Source organism: Callionymus lyra, chromosome 14, assembly GCF_982586985.1.
Source record: "Callionymus lyra chromosome 14, fCalLyr1.hap1.1, whole genome shotgun sequence".
In the NCBI taxonomy this organism is placed as follows: Eukaryota; Metazoa; Chordata; class Actinopteri; order Syngnathiformes; family Callionymidae; genus Callionymus; species Callionymus lyra.
The window spans coordinates 22,754,617-22,777,001 of NC_141831.1; the positions used below are offsets into that span (position 1 = coordinate 22,754,617).

Sequence of the window (22,385 nt, forward strand, 5' to 3'; positions counted from 1 at the left end):
GAGGAAGGGCATGCAAACGACGATCCACATCAGTCGGCTGCACAGCGATCCATGCGTGCATGCGTCCTCTTTCTCTCCCATTCAGCTGTTTTTAAACGCCTCCCCTCAAAAATCCTGCTCCTGGTCCCGAGTGCAGTCATTTCTAGTGCAGAGAAATGTCCCCGGTGACACTGAGGGATGACGCAGGCACTCTCCTCCTTTCTCTGTTTCACTGCCCCCCCATCTCCTCCAACACCATCTTTTCCCTCTTTTCAATCCTATGCTTCTTTTTTTTTTTTTGTATTCCTTTTTTGCTCCGGCGCTCCCCCCTTTCACCACTGCCTCTCCCTGTCTCTCCCACTCCTATTGCCCTCCCCCCCTACACCTTCTTCTCCCCCACCTCTTCCTTCTCGCTCCCCCTCTCGCTCACTCTCTCTCTCCCTTACTGCTCCGGCACTGCAGTGCTGATTGTGATTGCACACACACTCACACACACACACACACACACACACACACACACAGGAGCATAGCTGAGAGGCAAGGACTGCAGCAGCATGCACCAACTGCGGCTGAGCTGTTCGGGGACATGAGGAAGGGGAGCTGAGGAGAAAATCGAGCGTGTTATCACACACCAGCCTTGTGTGTGCATCCTGCAGTGGTGGGAAGGAGGCTTTTCGTGAGAAGATAGCTTATGTTATCTGGCCTCCTCTGCACTGCCTCTGCATCCCATTCACCCTGCTCCTCCCACACTAACTCTTCCTCCTCCTCCTGTCTACAGCTTCATTAAACAGAGCTACAGATTGACCGGGACCTGGCGATTCTGGATGGTCCGGTTTGCCCCGGCTGGACGACCGTTCTCCGTGGCTATGCTACCGCTGCTCCTTCAGTGACGGCTGGATTCTAATCAACGTTCCCGGGCGTCTCACACTAGGAATCTTGGATGTGTGCATCTGCCAGCGCTTTCATTGGCGCATCTCCTCTTTTTCACCGGCTGTTTTTTTTGCATTCCCTGAGACTGGCTAGCAGGCACTGCAGCATCAGCACCGCAGGACTCATGAAGTAGTAGGACATGAGGACCCAGGGGCGACCCGAAGGAAGGGCTTGAGAGCATCCATTGCTACCAGTGCTGCTGAGGTGCTTATCTTGATTTTTTTTTTTCCTCCAGAAAAGGGTGTCTGGTGGGGGTGGGGTTGGTGGCGACAGCACAGGTACCCGGGCCCCTGCAGAGCAGAGCCGGTGGCTCTGTCGTAGAGGAGGGTGGCAGGACGTCCTGTGGGAAAAGGGGGAAGAAGGGCTAGCTCAAGCTCTGGGCTCCTGATGGTGGCTATTTTTGTCTCCCCTAGCTGAGTGACTGGGACAGCGGGTGGAAGAGAAGATGCTTATGGCCCGGGACACGGCGCGGGATGAAGCTCAAAAGCTACACAGGAAGTGGCTGAAGCACCAGGCCTTTATGGCAGAACTGGCCCGCAATAAGGAATGGCTGGCCAAGATAGAGCAGGTGAGTGGAGGTGAACATGACGGAGAGGTCAGAGGCAAGTCTGTGGGCGGGGGGTCATTTCTAACACAAAGGTTGTCAAAGTGGGTGTGGTAACCCGAATAAGCAAAGAGTGGGACTTATCGATCATTTTTCCTCATATTCTCAAGGTTATGGCTGTCGTTGAATCACAAATGTTTGCTGACAACTTCAGAATTAGAGGGCAGGGACGAGGCAGCGAAGGCCTCGCGTCCACGAGCATCTGCCTCCAACAGGCTTTCGTTTCTAATCACGCACCTGATGCGCGATCGAATTCGGTGATGTAAACATCAGGTTCTTATGAGTTTCTGGGCTCCCATCATGCTTTGCTGCATGGACGGAGCAATGTCTCATCCACGCTCACTGCCCACTGCCTGAGAGAGGCACAGCTGGGCCGCAGTTCACTGAGTCAGCGAGGTTCAACCTGGTTATTGGCGTACAATAGATAAATATTCAGGTATTCGAGGGTAATGTGAAGGTGTGTCTTCATCATATACATCAGTGTTTGGCTAAGTGAGCTTAACACCACGCTTATTGTTCAATATAACGCACACGACACTTGCACGCTAAATATTTCATTTGGCTTTCATATTCATCTTTTATGACTTAAGAACATTGTGTAAATGTATCTTGTTCAGCATGAAGCCCTAGATTGAAATCCTGAAGGAAACGCTTTTGAACCAGTGTTAGCATGTTAGCACGACATGTTTCTATGTGATTCACAGGGCGTTTATTATCTGCTATCTTGTAAAAATTATTTTGATGATGGGATTAACATTTACAACTTTTCAAGTCTTTCTTAATGATATAAATTGACATTCATCCAATGTTCTCTCTCATCTACAAATGCTTTGTGAGAAAATGGTTTGAGTGTAAGTTGAAAAGAAACGTTCCAACCTGTCTCGTCCAAATATCGTCCATGTATTGAAGCATTAACTGCAATTTGTTTTCAATCCTACCTTAATATTTTACACCATAAATGTCATAACGTTACAGGTTTTGCGTTAAAAACAAACATAATATTTCTTAATTTAAGGTGCCATATTGTAATGTTGGTTGGAATTAAACATACTTCTTTGCTTGGGATTGTTATAATCTGCCTTTGCTGGATATCAGTTAGAATTACAGTGTACAGTAGCTAGTTGTTGTTTTTTTTAGCTTTTTACATTAACTAAGATGAAGACACAAATTAACAGATAATAAATATACTTCAGATATTATGCTATTGTGGCAACATATGTGATAATAATTCAGTAATTTTATCGCCCGGCAGATAGAATGTTAAATTGCAGGCTAGTGTTTTTGTTATATTATTTAATTTGGATTGTAGTGAAAATCTATCACGACATGCATCAAAAATAATAGAATCCTTGAACTCAGTAAATCCTAAATTTGTATTCTGTCCTACAAGTATTTATTTGCTTCATGTTAAACCAAAAGTATCAGTTCAGAGAAGAAAACAACACGATTTAATTTCCTGCTGAGCTGCTGACCCAAATCAGTTGCGTCAGCACTGAAGTCATCAAAGGTGTGAACCTATCCCATGTAGACCTCCATGGTCCTACAAAAATCCCATCTTCTTACCCGCTGTTATCTCCACCGACACCTGAGAGACGGAGAACAGATGACCATGCATCCTGCTGTTATCAGGAGAACTTTGTGTCCTTTTGGGTTGGCCCCTGTTGCTTGTCATTGCATCTATTCTCTGTCGTTTCTCACCTCGATGGTGATGATCGCGCTGTTATCTGCATCTTGAACAAGTCTGGATTCGTTAATGACTCATCCTTTACTTCGTGTTGAGCCCTACTCTGAGCTTAGAGGTCATATGTCAGTCCTCATTCTTACAATGTCGCTGTTCATTACTTGGAATTCAAGATTTTTATTTTTTGTTGTCTGATTTATTTGGTGATTAGAGATGTAGACTTCCTTTAAACCCCACAGTACGAGCTCTCACACACTAAGAACGTGAAATTAGAAGCTTCCCCCAAAAAATGTCTTCTCTAAATGCACAGAAAGCCTACTGTACCTGCTTAAGAACTACATTTTATTTCTTAATCGCCTTTCAGCTCAGCTCTTATGAATGAGATCTTAACATAATTTAACTTGGGATAACTACTAATTTGTCAGCTCGAGAGGGGTTTTCTTTTTTTCTGCCCAAGACTAAAAAACCCTTTAGCTGTTTGTAAGGTGTTCCTAGTAAAAGAAAAAACTTAAAGATCATCTGGTGGAACTTGAGCAACAAGAATACTTATGATGGAAATAGTTGAGGGAGACGATCAAGGTCCAGAAGGTTGTGGACTTGCCTTATTATTTATTCTATATCATTTGGATTAATATTCTCTATCAAATAAAAAGACTCTCAGAACTGGAGAAGACTGAAGACTTAAAGAGATATATTTGGATCATATGGGAAGATCTAGTTTCAATAGCTTCAAGACAAATAGAATGCATCGTGAAAGGTTGTGTTATATGTTATTCAATGAATTGAAAGGTCCGGAGCAGAGAAAAGACAACTGTTGTGTTACAAATGTCTTGAAGATTGTCTTGTGATTTTTAATAATATAATTGTGTTCTGTTTGTACATGGAAATAGTAGATCTGGTTTCCCAAACAATGTCCTTTTTATATGAGTGGAATTGATCGTCTTTAAAATATATTTTTGATTTCTGGTGGAGTTTGTTTTTGAACTGCTCATTCATAGAAGGTAGAATGTTTTATTATAATCCACCTTGTTGAATCAGAGCGCAATACTTTTAAAGGGATGGTTGTGAATTTGATACGGATATAGTTCACTTAAAAAGTACTGAGAAAGTGCATACCTCAACCAATGAGCAAAAATAATACATTTCTTAATCTCCATGGAACTCCGAACACCTGTTTCTTTAATTATTATCAAATTTTCCTAATTATTTCATTAAAATGTTATTTTGGGTAACATTGACGCTGAAAAAAAACTGTGGAATTAAAAATCGTAATGGATTTATGATGTAGTGTGAGGACAAGATGGTTGCATAACTATATGTTTTTGTCTCTTAATTCAAAACCCCTGATGTGAAAACTACTCTTGCCTGTCTGTGTCAGCATTACGCCTGTTTACGTTCATACTTTAATGGCTGTAGTTGTCCAGTATAATTCGATTTGAAAGGTCTTTGCACTGCTAAAATAGCAAGCCACTATTCCCCTCCAGCTGCAATTAAAGCTATGTTTAAGGTTGGGCTGTATTTATCGCTGGCTATTTGTAGATTCATAAATATTTCCACCAGCAGGACGGTGATGCGCGGAATCGACTCAAAATCAATGATGACAGTCAGGCACATGCTAAAGAAGGGACATTCTAGCAGTGCAATGTTTTATTGGTGTCGATTTAAGGTCAAACTGAATCCTGACTTAACAGGTCATGATTCTACAAATTCTCTGTGTAACTAAATGTGTTGCGGAGGATTGAGCTCCTAGGAAGGATTATTGTATTTTAACTGAAGTGCTGTATGAATTCAGGGTGTGTTCAAAGATGGAATTGGTCAGCTTTTTTATTTTTTCTATGAAGCTGCAGTGTTGGTCATTGATGGAGCAGAAGCTCATGTTGGCTGCGACATTGTAGCTGCGACTGTGAGACTATCAGATGGTGTTAAATCTGTCCAATACTGTTCATGCTAATCCAGTCTGAGGGCAGATTTTTATCCCCATAATTACATCGTCCCAGGATTCAGCGTAGTGCAAGTACATGTGTATTTTCTAAAGCTTTATTGTTAATAAATGTTGCACTTTGCCAGACACTTTGATGATATTTGTTGGGATTTTCTCTGCTCACATCCGTCTATTATCCTGCTGGTTTGCTCAGGGACAGAGGAAAAAAGGGAAATATTTTAATAATTTGTAAAGTACAATAAAGCAAGCCTTAACCTCAATGCTGGATAAAAATAATAGCCAATAAACCATCATCTATTCTAAGGAACAAACGCAAACCTTGTTACTGTTCTCTACGTGATTAAAAGATTATGACCATCCTTACTTTATATAACATTGAGCAGCAGAAGGTCATAGGATCAAACGTTAGGGTTAGGATCGACCTCCAAATTGAACATGATATGCAAGAGATTATACACAGTGTTTTATTTATTTTTAATTTAAAACAAAAGAAATTCAGATCTTATTGAAATATATATTACAGAGATTTTATTCATTTCTGTAGTTTCAATAGAAAAAACAACTTTGTAACTGGATGACAAATAACACACTTTTAATTTAGTTTCCAATTAAAAGATGAATTTAGGTAATGTTGAAAGAATGTTTTTTAATAATAAACAGTTAGGTAACTCATTTTAGGATTATTTTCAACAGGACTAGTTGCTATAGATCTGATAATTCTGTCATTTTCGTTAAATATCCAACTGTTTAAAATGGTGTATACTGGGCTGTTAATGAAGCTCATTTAGACTATTTTCAAAAATGTTTTAAAGCAGCATAGATGTCTATAACATGTGTATTACATTTACAAAGGCTGTTGATCTAATAGGCTTCTAAGCCCTTGACGTCATCTTAGTATATTCTATAGTAGGGTAGTGGTACAGCAAGGACGATACACACATTCATGTGAATCATATAATTAAATTATAATGTATTTAGGTACAGAGTCACGCTATGTCTTAATCCATGAAAGTATTCACATCTCAGTGTGATGATGTTCGAGCATCTTTATTTATGTGAGTGAAACGAACAAGCCCTTGAATCCCACCCATTATCCTGCTGCATCAGCATCACAGGAAGCCTGCAGAATTTGGTAACACAATGCTGCCATGAATCTGTGACTCGCGTGTGTACGTGTGTGCGGTAGCGGTGAAAAGCCGTGACTGCTGTAAAAATACACCTCACAGTTGCCCTTCGTATCCAACTGTGCCACGGCTGTTCCGCGGCCGGCAAACCTCCAGTCCTATTCCTCTTCCATAAACCTTTTTATTCATTTTCCTCCCTTCTTCCTTTTTTTACTCTGCCTTTCTCCCCCCTCTTCCCCACCCCTCTCTGGTTTCCTCTGCCTCTCTGTGTGTCAGTAAAGCCAAGCAAGGGGGTGTGGGGGCACTTTCTGCTGGCTCTGCATTACAAGAGGCAGAGTGAGGCTGAGGGACGGTGGGATGCGAGCGAGTGAGTGCTAGCAGCAGTTAAGCAAAGAGTCTGTGCCAAGAGGTGGAATGCAGCACTGCATTATGAGCGCGGTGGAGGATCAGTCCAGCACAGGACAGAGAGATGAAACCTAGTTTATTATTAGTATACCCAGTTAATAAGAACGTTCCCCATATACGCTCACAGAAACAATGTTTCTATATTTGTGTTATCTGCATCATCGTGTCTCATTTTGACTTCAAATATCTACATCGTCATTGTTTTCAAGAGGTATGACCAGAAAATACTAAACATGGTTTATTTATATGTTTTGCATTTTACACAATACTATACTACTAATACTATACTATACAATATCTACTAATAATATACGTGTGTGTCAGCGGATGCGCGTGCTTTGTGTTTTTGTCATACAGATACACACATTTCGATCATCTTTATCATTTTTACAGCGATTGTGATGATCTATGCAGCATTCATGCACTTAAGGCTTTTCAGGGAATATTCATCTGGACCCATAACACTAAACCCTTGAAGCTAAAGTTGACATTTACACATGAAGAGCGAGAAGTTGCTCAGCCAGGAAATGGAGCCGTAATGTAATTTCTGTGCTAAACCATGTTATTTGTGGAGTTCTGACGAGTCCCTGGTTTCTCCAGGAGGGTCTCGAGCTGATCCAGGAGAAGCCGGAGCTCCAGTCAGTGGTGCAGCTGAAGCTGGAGGAGATCCGGGAGTGCTGGTCCGACCTGGAGACCACCACCAAGGCTAAAGCCCGACAGCTCTTTGAGAACAACAAGCCGGAGCCGGTGGTCAAGAGCTACTCCGACCTGGACCACCAGCTCTCACACTTGGAGCGGCAGCCCCCCCAGCTGGAGCAGGCCCACCATCTGCCCACCTTCAATGAGCAGCTCCAGAAATTCCAGGTGAGTCTGACACTAAAATGAATGTATTTTTCAGGCTTGGTTTTGCAGTTTCTAGTCAGACCTTTAAACAGTTAAGCACATATGTCATGATCAAGGCTCAGGAGGCGTCCAATAGATCAATGTTCATGTTTATGATTATTTAGATGTCAGTGTTTGTAATAAGAAACAAAGATTAAGGATCAACAATTATATCCAGAGACAACAGTAAAAGTTGTTTAGAAGGATTAGTTGAAAGGACAGTTCTTTCCACTCTACAATAAGACTCTAGAACACAAATTTAAAATAACACACACTTTAATTTCTTAATCTGCACTGTGTAAATAGTGTTACTGTATTTCTATTCATGTTTAAGAACCAGGGATTTCATGTTTAATATTGCACAACTCTAACAAAGCAAATTCATATGCACTGATAATGAGGATAAAAAAAGATATTTTCGATAGATAAAATCCCAATCAGACTTATAATTCATCTCACAGTTTAGTAAATATACATTTAGTTTTAACCACTGCCTTAACGGCTAAAATATCCTGGTCCCGTGTCCCTGTATTGCATCACTTTGTTGATGATTTGCTCTGTATTTCAATAGCATGTGATTTCTGAATTAAATATACATTAAACATAAATTATGTAGAAATAAGTGACATTATTAAAGTTAAAAAAAAAAACTAAATGTTGTTTTAGGGTAAGGTTGGATGAATTAAGTACAACCATTAAAGAAAGGTTAATTTAGCCTAAGGTTTAGGTTAAAGTCAAAGGGAAAATTAAATGTATTTATTAATCAAAACATTTTAATTTCGAAAGTTAAGCATATTGAGAAAATCTTATTTTTGAAAACATTCATGACAAATACTATTTCATTTTAAAATACAGGACTCACTGGTAACAGTAGATCTGAAAAGACATGACTGACCCGCTCTGCTGTGAATTCAACCCATGTCCTCTTAGAACGTGTCACATGATCCACACATCTCTCCCTGCAGGCTATGGAGTCTCAGATGGGGGACTTTTATAAAGAGGTCGGAGAGCTAGAAGGCTTGCAGGGGGTCTGCCTTCCCCAGCAGAATCTGCTGGCCAGTGAGAAGGAGGGAGAGGAGCAGTCAGCCATGGTGGAGACCCGCATCGTCCGCCTCATCGAGCCTCTGAAGGAGCGCCGCCGCATCCTGCTGGCTTCCAAAGAGATGCACCAAGTGGCCCAGGACCTGGAGGATGAGATCGTGAGTAAAGATGAGAGAAGTGAGGAACGCTGAATGATTCTTTAAATGGTGACAGATGTGGATCCAGGAGAGACTTCCTGTGGCCTCCTGCAAGGATTACGGCAGTAACCTTCAGAGTGTGCAGCAGCATGTCAAGAAGAATCAGGTGATTTAAGACTTGACGGTGAGTCTCACGCCGGATCAAACTCAAAGGCATGTTCGGTTTCCTCAGACCCTCCAACGGGAGCTGACCGGACGGCGAGCGCGTGTGGAAGAGGTTTTGGACCGAGCGGGGATCATCGCATCGCTGCGCACGCCCGAGGTGGAGTTTGTGCGTGAGGGCGCAGGTCATGTGAGGCAGCTGTGGGAGGTGTTGCAGCTGGAGACGGAGCGCAGGTCGGTGTTGCTGGACGCCACGCTGCAGTCGCAACAGTACCACAGCGACGCCGCCAAGGTGGAGTCCTGGCTGTCGGGCCAGAAGCTGCAGTTGGTCAACGAGGAGAAGGGAAACGTCAGTACAACCGTCCGGGTCGCACTTGTGTTAAGAACCAGTGGTGACTCCCCTCTGGTCACTTGCAGGACGAGGCCAGCACGCTGCAGCTGCTGAAATCCCATCTGGTCCTCGAGCAAACGGTGGAAACCTACGCGGAGACAGTGGGCATGTTGTCGCAGCAATGCCAGCGTCTGTTGGAGCTGGGACATCCTGCAAGGTGCTGAAGAGAAATTTGAATTCTCAATTATTCATTACATCAAAGTCATTTGAAGCCACTGCAAGTTCAATTTATTTTAAGCATCGGGGTCTCCATGAAGAAGGCCTGCACGATTATTGTTTATCCTTTTTTAATTCAATTTTATTGAAAGTGTCAAATCATTTCAAGCTTTAGAAAAAGAAAAACAAGAACCAGTGAATCACGATAGTGGCGAGAAAATACTTAAAAATGTTACTGAAAATAAACTAAAAGAAAAATTAATAAAAACGACATGGAAAATATAAATAGTTATAATAATCAGATAATTTAAATGTACTTATTTGATCTCTTAAATGTTTTTTAAGTGACATTTATTGAGGTTTATTCTGTGTTTGCTTTTTTTTGCTTCCTTTACTTTTTAATGCACCATATCCATTCCTACGTAATTGAAGGCATCACACATTGATGAGTGGATGAATTAACGCAATTAGACTTTTTGGTTGATGAGGAGACATTTTTAGCTGTTATTTTGTATTTTTTTAACCAGATTTTTATTGATCAACAATAGCTGCTGAGGCTAATTAATTTCTTTATGTTGATTATCCTATTTTTCATATTTATGGTAAGCTCTTTTAAATTAAAATCAATATTATTGTTGTTGTTATATTTTTATTTGCTGTATTTATAAATGTGTGCAAGACACACTTCATGGAAACCCTGTGTGACATTATTTTAATGTCTTTAAGTGCGTGAAGTGTTTTACTGTGTTCAATAATGCTCTGAATGGTCTCGACACTCTGATCAGTGAGCAGATCACTAAGCAGCAGTCGCACATCGACCGGCTCTACGTGTCCTTGAAGGACATGGTGGAGCACAGGAAGACCAAGCTGGAGCAGCAGTACTGGCTCTACCAGCTCAACAAGGAGGTGGAGGAGCTGGAGAAGTGGATCACCGAGCGGGAGGCTGTCGCCAGTTCTACTGAGCTGGGTCACGACCTGGAGGACGTCACGGTCAGCACTCACCCACTGTGATGTTTTTATTTAGTTAAAATTCATTTCTGAAAGAGATTATATAAATATTTTTATCAATGAAGAATTTGTAGAAAAGACGTATAACTGCCTCACTATGAAAGTATGTCTGTGTCATCAGAATCAAATGGTTGGATAAATAATTGAACTAAACTAGTCATTTTTACACTTAGAGTTTGATATTCTAATTCCAATAATTCAAATAGACATGTACATTTTTTTATTCCTAGCCTTTAAAATTCAATGCAAAAATTAGCTTTCGGCCAATCATGCGACCAGTAGACAATCACATGACGACATAGTAGCACTGGTTAGTCAGATCATTACATTTTATATTGAATTTAAAGAAGGCTAGGATTGAATTTAGAAATTGTATTTTGTATTATTGGAATTAAAATAGTAACAATAAAATTAAAAAATAAAAGTTTTTAAAATGTTTATTTATTTCTTATTTATTTGTTTTTTCAATTACTAAAAACTAAACCTTTCCATATAAAAATTACATTCTTAAAAACTATTAATAAAAGGTTTCAACGTTTCATATGTCGAATTCAATATTCCAATGGGCCTGATCTTCTTCCGTACTTCCCTCCTTATATTATTATAAGTATCTGATATCTTTTTATCTTACCTTCCCCAAGGTTAAAAATGTGTCATCTTAGAAGTGATTCAATTTATTCAGTGAGCCAACACTGTTTATTATTATTCATTTGTTTATGTGCCAATATTTTGTGAAACCTTGTGAAATTAGACGTTTGGCAGTATCTCTGCGGCACGCTGTCATTGTTTTAGCCACAAGACCTTAATATCTTAAATTTTCGGGCTCAATTTGGTCTCGTGATGACTGACTCTGTGTTTGTTTTGCAGGTGCTTCAGGAGAAGTTCACCAAGTTCGCCACAGAAACCAACGGCCTGGGGCAGCAGCGGATGGATCAGGTGAACAAGATGGTGAACGAGATGATCGACTGTGGACATTCTGACGCCGCAACCATCGCCGAGTGGAAAGACGGTTTGAACGAGTCCTGGGCCGACCTGCTGGAGCTGATGGAGACCCGGAGACAGATGTTGGCGGCGTCGCACCAGCTTCACAAGTTCTTCACCGACTGCAAAGAGGTGAATTGACGATTGTATTTCTTCAGGTGTGCGTGTCCGGTCATTGTCAATCCGAAGGTAGACAGTCTGGCAGTGACGCGTGTCGGGTTATTTTTAAAGTGCTCGTGATGACGACGCTGTCCTGTGCTGTAGGTCTTGGCTCAGATCGCGGGGAAGATGAAGCAGCTGCCAGAGGTGAGGGCCTGCCAAGCCAACATCACCAATCCAGCCACCCTGCAGAGGCTCATGCACTCCTTCGAGCACGCCCTTCAACTCCTCGTCGCACAGGTGAGTGGAGTGATACGATGTGATACCTTCGCCTTTATACACCCAACCCTCGTGAGTTCAAATGTGACTATTAAACCTAAAACAAACCACCCTGATGTTAATTATGTCAGATTACGTTACATTATTAATTTTATTTTATTTAAAACGGTCACATTCAATTACATTTGTTTTGTATTAGAATCCAACTTTCTCTGTTTTCCTTTTATCCTTCTTTCATTATATGTCTTCAAAAATAGATTTGCTCACATAATTTCACTTAAGATAAGAGTTAGACTGACTGGTTAAGATAATTGTTTTATAGGATGATTTGTTCATCTTATTTACTTTTTTTTGTTTTGTGCACATGTAGTCACTCAGCATCGTCTGTCCCTAAATTATTTGCCAATATATTATGATTATACTTGACTATCATGTTCTTTATTATATTGTTGTACTCAAAAATAAGGTTGTTAACACTGAGTCTGGTTCTGCTCAAGGTTTCTGCCTGTTCAAAAGTTTGTTTGTTTTTTTCGTTACCACTAACTCATCGTGATTGGCTAGGACTTTTTTTTTCTTTTCTAAACTGTTAAACACTTTTAATGAAATTCAATTGAACATCTCTAAATTAATGAGATGCATTTTTAAAACTACAAACATTTATTTTAGTTAAAATCCTTGTTTAGCACATTTTATATTTTTGTTTTTTACTTTTTTAGTTTTTCAATTTCTAATTTTTTTCTTCATTTATTTTTCTTTCCTCTGGACCCTCAATCTTTTAATCCTACAGCCCCTCACATTATTGCCAGTACTTAAAGTATTCACCATTCATTCCGGTCCTGGTTCCTCAAGTCCATTTCTCTCTGCAGGTCCGGCAGCTTCAGGAGAACGCAGCACAGCTGAGGACCATCTACGCCGGGGAAAAGGCCGAGGCCATCATGGTGAAGGAGCAGGAAGTGATGGACGCCTGGAAGGAGCTTCTGAGCTCCTGCGAGGCCAGTCGTGTCCAGCTGACCTCGGTGACCGACAAGGTCCAGTTCTTCTCTGTGGTGCGCGAGAACCTCATGTGGATGGAAGGAATCATGGGCCAGATCGTGTGGGACGAGCCCAGGCAAGACCTTTGTGATTTCCTCCTTGCCAGTTCAGTTTAAGAACATTCAATTACACGCCATCGCCGGCTCCAGCTGGAAGTCTCCGGGCTCGTGTTCGGTCCCGATGGACGGACTTTCATTACTGTATCTGTTGAAGTGGGCGGCCGGTTCCCCTTGACCTGCTTTTCTTGACATCATGACGTAATTTCCAATTTCATGCAAGCAACGGCTAAACATAAACTCCTGTGTTTATTTATTTTTATATGACTCAAGCTGTTTAATATCCTCTGTGATTACCACAGCTGCTATTATTCACCCTTGTGGATAAAACATGTAAATATATTATATTATATTTAATACAAGCATCAGCTTGTGGTATCTACTGTATTTACTACTGTTGATTTTTGACCTAATCTAGTGAGAGTTTTATCTAAACCTTTTCAAAATAATGTATCATATTAGAAGGACCCACATATCTATATGTGTTTTTATCAAGAAGTAGTACCTTTAATGTCAAGAATTACTCTCCTTCTCAGTTAAACGGATAAACACATTTTGCCCCTTATTAGACATGGAGTTGGAAATAAGGAAGTTAGAGTAATATTTAAATGTGTATGAACCAAATTCTTGTCAAAAATCATTTGATAAACCTCCGAGCAGGAAGCTGTCGCTGCAATTAGTGTCATGAAAATGATTCATAAACAATTCTGCAAAGGTATTATTGTTTTAAAATGTATTTTTCATTTCTATCATGATCTCACCAGGGATCTGACGGCCCTGGAGCTGCAGATGAAACAGCATCAGGACATGAAGGCCAAAATAGACGGACGGGCCAAGACTATACAGCAGTGTGCAGATTTGGGGAAGATCCTGATCGCTGCCGGCAACCCCGCATCAGAGGAGGTCAGAACTACTCGCTACTTCATCCACTTTACGATACTATTATTTTTCAACTGTGTCCAATTCAGGTGTAGGGGCCACATACGGCCAGATCGTTTTTTTGTGCGCCCTGCAAGATGTAATCTCTACCTCCACCTATGTATTTCTGGCAGCCAGGGAGGTTGTTTACCTTGAACCAGAGGCATCACAAGGGATTTTGTTTTTGAGCTTCTGGGTCAAGGTGACCCGGCAACACAAGGGTTAACAAACAACTAGCCAAGCTACAATGCATGTTGACCTGCCGTTCAAGACGCCACTTTCTTGTGACAGTTCATGAATGTCAACTAATAATCTGGAGAATGAAAATGAAAAGTACTTGTTCATAGCTATTTTTTTTGGTGAAGGAGTGTTTTTCCTGGTGAAATGGTATCAATCTTATTATCTCCATTTGAGCCTCAGAAAATATTTGTCTTGTATTTATTAGAGGCTAAATAAGGCTCTGTATTTATGTTACACTTATACATTTCTGTCTTTTGGAGAACCTTGAATCAAAAACCATCTGCTTTTTAAGCTTATATTTATTGATACAAAAGGCAAACCAACACAGTTTAACATCTCTGTTTTCTTTAAAATATTTTCTTCTATTTTTTGTTTAGAATTTGTTGCTCTAACACTTGAGCAAATAAATTAAAAAACTAAATCAAACGATTGATGTTTGCGTCTAAAAACTAAATACTACCTCAAAAGTACTAATAACTCCGTAATGGTGGAACTGCAGGACACGCTGTTTCAGAAGCAACGAGATCTGAACCAAACATACGAGATCAAATGACAGATATTGTTAGCTCATTGACTCGTAACAGGATGTTAAAGGGTCGAACATGTTCTTGTCTTTCACTACAGATCCAGGAGAAGCTGGACAGCCTCCTGGCCAAGCAGAGGGACGTGATCGAGAAGTGGGACAAACACCAGGACAGGTTACAGCACAGTAAGTGGCTCATCTCCGCTCGATCCACCATCTTGACTCGGATGCATCGCACGAGGGGCCTCCAGAAGTTTCCTCGTAGTAACCAGGATGTTCCACCTTCAGAACAGGAGAGTTTCAAGTTCGCGCAGGAGACGGTGAGGGCCGAGGCCTGGCTGAAGGCCAAGGAGCCGCTGATCACCTCCAGGGAGCCGTCAGGAGGAGAGGCTCCGGCCCAAACTGACGAGGTTGAGCAGCTCATCCTTCGTCACGAGGCCTTCCGCAAGGCTGCTGTAACCTGGAAAGAACGCTTCAGCTCCCTCCGCCAGCTTTCTGCAGTAAGCTTTAGTGTGGACAGAACATTGTAGCACATTTTTACCACAGAAAGTCACTCGATTATTGGCTCAGCAGGCATGACTTTACAGTAACAACAAAATACTGCAGTTTTTGTTCTGTTGTTTACATCATGCTAATCCAAAATAAATATGTTCGACATGTTATTAATGTGATTTAACGTTTGCAGACATTTAACAAATGTGATCAGTTAGTATAGAAGTATATCAGTGCCATCAGGAAATTGATTGGTTGAATTTAACATTTCAAATGTTGAAACTTTTTGGAAGTGAAATGTTGTTGCTTTTGTTTTATACATTTTATATTTCTTTCAATAATTTAATTTCATAGTTTCTGTAATGATACTTTATAATAATCAAATTAAAAAAAATAGATTTTATAAAATAATAATTATAATTTTCACATAGAGTTTTATATTCTAAATAAAAAAAATGTATAATCTGTGGCCTTTTCAAATTCATTATTATAATGTTGGTATATTAGTGCCACCAAAATTTAATATTGAAATGAAATGGCTACAAATAAATTTAAAATAAGATTTAATTCAGAATTTTAATTAAATACATTTTAATTATACTAATTATATTATTACGATATTTAATACAGACTCTATGTGCATGAAATGGTGATTCGATTATATTTTATTAAATAATTATTTTTAGATGAAACCTTTCAATATACAAACTATTTAATTCAATGATTCGTAAAAAAAAAACATACAAATAAATGCCCAAAAACAACAAATTCAAAGGTTTAACATGTTAAATGTTTCAATTCAACCATTCAATATTCTGATGGGACTGAGATACTTTTGCAGAATTAATGTAAGTTACATGAACATTTTTTCCAGAGATGGATTCAACATCTATATCATGTGAAACATGTTTTAACGTGGATGGTTTGACATATTTAACGTGACGCTGGCTCTCCCACCATTCCAGCCATCATCTGCTCAAGCGCTGCTCCTCATCTGCATCACAAGTCATTCACTCCAGATGTTTGAAATGCTTGAAATCCTCCTCCTTTCCTCAAGTGTCTTTCTCTGCCTTTCAGGCCGAGAAGAAGAAAGAGGAGGATAAAAAGACGACTCCACTCTCCAGCCGACGGATGTTTCCGCTCTCTTGTCTGACTCCCAGCATCCCCTCCACCAGTTCCCCCTTCCTGAGGCAAGCGGCACACGCACACATGGAACCCAAACCTCTGCAAACCAATCTGGATCTGAGCGCCACGCCCGCCACGCAGAGATTGTCATCGTTCATGAGCTACAACCCGGTCCTGAACGGGTCGGGTTACCACGGCCTGGAGCAGCAAGGAGGCGGGAAGCTGATGGGCTCCCCGTACCTGGGCATGAACCACCTGGCTTCTGGGGCCGGAAGCGACTCCGGTTTTTCCGCCCTCACGTCCCAGAGCGGCGGCGCGGACTCTTTTCATTACCACCCTCCGGGTCCCAGCACGGACAGCTCCGGCTACTTCGGGGTGAGCTCCGCCCTCTCGATGCAGAACCAGCCCGGCAGCGGCCGGTTGGGAAGTTCAGGGAACTTGGCTCATCAGCAAAGTGGAAGTTTAGGAAACCCTGGTTACCTTCCTCAACACAACATGGGAAGTTCTGGATACTTGGCACAGACACAGAACATGGGAAGCTCCGGGATTTTACCGCAATCACAAAATATGGGGAGCTCGGGATACTTGGGGCAGCAGGCTAATCTGGGGAGTTCAGGATATTTGGCACAACAGCCTAACATGGGCAGTTCTGGGTTTTTGGCACAGAATTATCAGAGCAGCGGTGGGATGGGAAGTTCTGGCTATCTGGCACAAAATCATTTCAGCAGCGGGAGCCTGGGGAGCTCCAACTTCCTGGCACAGAGCGGGGGCATCATGGACCCCAAAATGGCGTACGCCTGGCAGCACCTGAAGGCCGACTTCATGCAACCGCGGATCAACCACATCCACAAGGCCGTCAACCCCCTGCTGGAGGCCAGCCGGATCCAGCGGGAGCAGTACGGGGACATCCCGATGGCAGACATGATGGGCCCGGAGTCAGGGCTGGACCTCCTCCACGGGCGGCTCCAGAGGGACCCCCGCGGGAGCCGCTCGGACCCCCAGATGGATCACCTGAGGCGCGAGAGGGAGTACAAGCTGGGCAGACAGACGTCCAGCGAGCAGGAGATCCAGGCCCGGCTGAACGAGCTGCCGATGATCGTGCGACAGGAGCGCTACAGGAGGCGCCTGGAGAGGCAGTCGTCCAGCGAGCAGGAGGGCAGCGGCAAGCAGAGGATCCAGAGACAAGACTCCAGCGACCTGGAGGGCTCGGCCAAGGAGGGCTCCGACAAGCGGTCAGGGTGGGTAGAAACAGATGCGTCTCCCTTTAGAATTAAACTGATTGTAATTGAATTTCGTTTAATCTGTGAAATTTAAAGCAGCACTAGGTAACATTTGAGACTATTCTTTATGTACTAATGGTTTTATTCATTATGAAATACAATGACCCCTCGCTATTGTAGCGAGACGCAGTCAGAAACTGCAAAGCTCTTTGTTCACTTATCTTACTTATGGTGACAACACAACAGTGAACTCCCATGATGCCTTTCTATACAGTGCTCTTTTTAGGGTACTTTAGTTAAAATCTACGTCTATGTTGCCATGTCAAAAGTGATGGACAGCTGTGATTGGTTGGCTGGGCGGCAAAGCATTATGGGGTTGTTGAGAGGGATGAAACCTCATATGCATTGTTATGTTTGCAAGTTGATTTTAATGTTGCTTAATCAATCTAAATGTTATCAAGTTGAACAAGAAATGGTCAATAAATCATGGATTTTTTTTACTGTAATTTTAGAGAGTAACCCCCAGTAATCGAGTTACCAAAAAGATAAAACCAGAAAGAGACACAATTAGATTATTTTATTTTGTTTAAAAACCAGTTTACATAATGTGTGGCAGAGGTACCATGACACTGCAGTGACTGTTTTCATACACTGGGGGGAGCTAGAAACAATGTAATCAAATGTTGCTGTGTTGACCATCAGGGAGAAGAGATCGACCATGGCGGAGATCGTTGAACAAGTCCAGGAGAGAGAAGCTGCAAGTGTAAGATCCAAACATCCCATAACAACACTTGCTGGCAGCCGTACTGAACCTGTGTCCCCTCAGGCTCGAGGAGACCCCTACAGGCCTCCCAGCAGCCTCTCTGCTCCAGTGACCCGCTTCGACGGACGCCCCCGCGCTCGAGACCGGCCCAAGCCCAGGAGAAGGCCCCGCCCGAAGGAGCCGGAGGAAACCCGGCGCTCTCGCTCCGCACCCGCCACCGGTGCCCCGACGACCCCCCAGCCCCCCTCACACACTGCCCACAACGAAGGCTTCCTCTACCGCAAGAAGGCCACGACCTCTGACCTGGAGGCTCAGCAGAGGAGCCCCAACAGGTGGGACCGGATCCGCCCTCCGAGTGTAGACACTCATGTTGTGTTTGCTTTGATCCAGCGGGAAGTCGTGGGTGAACGTTTACTGCATCCTCAAGGAAGGACTGCTGACCTTCTACAAGGACGCCAGGAACCACACCGTCACCTACAACGCCGAGCCCCCCGTCGACGTCAGCATCTGCTCCTACGACCCCTCCATGGGTTACAAGAAGAAGAAGAACGTCTTCATTCTTCAGTAGGTTGACTTCATTAGCGGTCATTGGAATATTTGTGTTGCTTCTCTTCACGTCACATGAACTCTTTTGTCTCCAAAACAGATTAAATGATGGAAACAACTTTGTGTTCCATGCAAAAGACGAGGTAAGAAAGAATATAGTCGTTTTTCAATTGTTTTGTACACAGTTCAAGGTTGTAGGTTCATTTGTTTGAAACAACTGTTAAAACAATCTTACTACTATGTACTCTAGTACTATGATGCATCCAAATATACAGTGAATTGTATACTAAGTATTTCTCTGCTACACAATACCCACTGTTCAAAAATATACTTTTATTTTAAAGTACATTTTATGTTTTTTATTGGTACTTTATGGAGGTTTACCAGTGTCATTAGAACATGGACTGGTTGAAAATGTTTTTTTTTTATTTGTTTTAAGGATTTAATTATTTTTGATTAATATTATTCAATAATTTCTCTGTTAAAGGTTAAATTTGTTTTGTTTTTATTGAATAAAAAACGATTGAACGTTTCAATTTTTTATTTGTTTAAAAGAAATGTAGTATACAAATATTGGCAGAATTAGTCCAACATTTTTATATTGAATTTAAAAGACTTTGACTAAAAAGAAAAGAAAAACATTTGTAGAAAAACTATTGAAATTTCGAAATTTTTGGAATTGTTTAATTGAATTAATAAAAATGTTGAAAAAAGGAAAATAAACCTTTCTGTTTACTAATAATAATAAATAAATAAACAATTCCATATTTTAAAATACAACAACATTTCAACACAAAAATTCAACCTTGCATCTTCACGAGGTTCATCCAGTTTCTTTTCCTTAAACAATTTCAGTTCATTTTTTTTTACCATTAACTCCAAACATGACCGTGAAGTTTCAACATGGTCTCTCATCCGCAGGAGGACCTGAAGGCCTGGACCTCCAACCTCTCCATGTGTATAACCGAGTCAGACTCCATGACTAAGTGGGACAAGCCGGGAACGTCCTCCATGGACGGCGACCGCTCGGAGCGCAAGGAGAAGTCGGAGGGCGACGCCGAGGCCCGGTCAGAACCCTCCGAGCTGGCCGAGGGCGAGGAGCGGTCCGAGAAGGAGCGGTCCGAGAAGGGCGACGGCTCCGAGAAGCTGGACACGTCGGAGATCGCCGACAAGGTGGAGGGCGGCGCCGGCGGATCCAGCACCTCCGGGAGAAGCAAATGAGGGTCCGGGTGAGACCCACTGACTCGCACCTGAGGGGGGGAGGTGACCCGGAAGGGAAGAGCATGTACAGCCGCAGAACACCTGTGACAGACTCATCTCTCGGCCCCTCCCCTTCACCTGGGCAACACATCGATGCTTGCATTGCGCCACCTGCTGGTAGGTCAGAGTGGTGCTCTGACGGACAGAAGGTCCCAGGAATGATCCACCATCACGTCCCATCGTCGATCGTTTAATCTCTTAATCACAGCATCTCTCCGTAAGTGGCGAGCGACGCGTTTGACTATGACTTAGAAGAACTTTTTTTGAAGCAATATATTTTTTTTATTTATCCTCTTTGTTCAAGAGAGAAAAAGGAGGAAAAGCGAAACAGGAGTTCTGCTTCGTCACATGAGCTTACCTGACACTGAGCACACCTGTATACTTCCCATCATAGCGGCATTTAACCCCCACACTTGGCTGGATTATAACGTGTTACTCTACTGGAATGCTGGCGCCGTCATCGGCGTCGACGAACACACTTTTCTACGGGAAATTTCAGTTGTTGATCTTATGATTTGACCAAACGAAACGTGACGCGAAGTAACACTGAGCCTATACGACACAATGCCTTTGTATACAAGATCCAAACCTTGCATGAGATTTAGTCGATTAGTGCAACTTGCCTTTTTTGTTTTTTGTTTTTCGGGGATCATTTGGACTGGAAATGCAATAATAATTTGAAGGAGGAGACGTTGGTGCGTCCACGGTCCACTTCGCCAACATCCAGAGCCGAGTCTGGCACCAAGACAGCATGACAAGACGTGTTTGTTTACGTTGTTCTGCATCGTCACTGCTCCGAGAAGATTCGAGAATAGCGCCCCCTAAAGTCTGATCCGGATCCACCATCAGAAGTCATGTATATATACTCTCTGTATGTAACCAGTTCGCCCTTGTGCTCCACAACCAACTGAGAAATTGAAACATTTGTATCCACGTCCAATATATGAATGTTTATCACAACTAAACGAAAATATGCAAATTAGGTCTAGCATATATATGATATATAGAGTATTAAACACAGAGGAGAGCAGCAGGACATACAGCGAGTATGCTTGTTGTTATTTTTGTATGCCATATTTATTCCGATTCAGGAGAAGCCCCGCTGCCCGAAACCAACCCCTAATAAAGGATCAAGTGTGTCGCTGAGACGTGTGTCCGTTTATGTTCGTCGCCGCCGCGGCCGATCGGATGCGTCCATTTTCTAACACGTGTAAGAACTATAAAGCGTCCTCGTCGTCGGTGAACCGTGTTGACGAGTCGTGCTTCCAGAGATGGAAGGAGAAGGTTCTTCACATGAACTCCAGGCCGCGTGTTTGACTTTCTTTTTCCGTCGCCTCGAATGTGTTTAAAAGAAAAAAAGTGAAAAAAAAAAAGACGTATTTACAGTCTTCCTTTCTATGAGACGCCAAAAGACGTGTTGAGGTGGGCGGAGGATTGTAGCGGCGAGTCAGGTCAGTCCCACCAGAAGTTCTGATGTGAATGTTTCTTTTCAGGTCACTGTTTGAACTTAAGTGCCATGTCCTGCGGTCAGTGAAGGGGGCGCACACGGTCGGGGGTCATTGCAATACATCTTTTTATCATCCAAATAGGAGCTAGAGAGTATTTTTATGTGGCTGTACTTGTTCCACCTCAACGTCGTGGCAGATATTTAATCCATCCAAAGTGTTTGCTTTCCAATCACTCGAGAAACACTCACCGGGTGGTTTTCTGCCGCCGCGTCAGTCGGACGGACGTTCAGCAGAAACAGTGACTGACGAAAAAAAGAATCTTGTGCAAACTTTGTTTCCTCCATCGATGGTCTTAACGTGTGTATGTCTTTGTTTCTTTACATTCAAACCTGCTGCTATGACATGAAATAAACCTCCAAATTTGCTGATGCTAATTTGACGTGAAATTCATGTGGACGCTCCAGCTTTTACTCGCACGCACAACACACACACACTGGGACAGTAGCTGTGAAATGTGAGACTGTGATTATTAACAGGACGTGTCGTTAAACCAGGTCGTTTATAGAAACATTTATGTCTTGTGTTACTCCATGAAATCTTTTCCTTTTTTCAGCCCATTATTTTGACCTTACACTCTTTTAGACTGGTCACACATTTTGTTTGCTATTTTAATTCAGACAGATTTTAAATGTTCTAGAATAAATAGTTGTATTTTAGGTGGTCTTAAAAACAGCGGACATAAGTCAGACAATAATAACTTAATAAATTACTAATTGTAATTAAATTAACATATAAATGAAAAAAGGAAAAGTTGTATTTTAATTTTTTTTTTTTTTTTCATTCAAGTCTCATGTGACTTAAATGTGATATGTAAATTTACTGGTAAATGTCATTTTTAAAAGATAATTAATACAATTTATTTTCTATTTTTTAAACAAATCCAGTATAAAATAACATAAAA

At 41.9% G+C, this 22,385-nt stretch overlaps 1 protein-coding gene across 2 annotated transcripts; it reads left to right on the plus strand.

Moving 5' to 3' along the window:
* The first annotated feature begins 361 nt into the window (after positions 1-361).
* sptbn4a (spectrin, beta, non-erythrocytic 4a) lies at positions 362-21,874 on the plus strand. 2 transcript variants are annotated; one of them, XM_087806931.1, is made up of 20 exons: positions 362-1,113; positions 1,323-1,477; positions 7,266-7,529; positions 8,513-8,746; positions 8,802-8,891; positions 8,958-9,236; positions 9,305-9,435; positions 10,220-10,424; positions 11,310-11,555; positions 11,688-11,822; positions 12,668-12,909; positions 13,654-13,792; positions 14,672-14,756; positions 14,859-15,070; positions 16,140-17,425; positions 18,110-18,170; positions 18,234-18,502; positions 18,561-18,734; positions 18,817-18,859; positions 19,638-21,874. In XM_087806931.1, exons 2-20 carry the CDS (start codon positions 1,355-1,357, stop codon positions 19,935-19,937), a joined length of 4,518 nt encoding a protein of 1,505 aa, XP_087663057.1. In that variant the 5' UTR covers positions 362-1,113; positions 1,323-1,354; the 3' UTR covers positions 19,938-21,874. The 2 variants fall into 2 exon arrangements, with proteins under 2 accessions (XP_087663057.1, XP_087663056.1); XM_087806930.1 differs by having other exon boundaries at positions 362-1,477.
* The last annotated feature ends 511 nt before the right edge of the window (positions 21,875-22,385 follow it).

Excerpts from the sequence above, each read along its gene's own strand:
- sptbn4a (XM_087806930.1), top strand. The coding sequence starts at position 1,355 with ATGCTTATGGCCCGGGACACGGCGCGGGATGAAGCTCAAAAGCTACAC. Across the intron at positions 8,892-8,957 it reads AGCATGTCAAGAAGAATCAG|ACCCTCCAACGGGAGCTGAC; the intron begins GTGATTTAAGAC and ends CGGTTTCCTCAG. Across the intron at positions 18,735-18,816 it reads AAGAACGTCTTCATTCTTCA|ATTAAATGATGGAAACAACT; the intron begins GTAGGTTGACTT and ends TCTCCAAAACAG.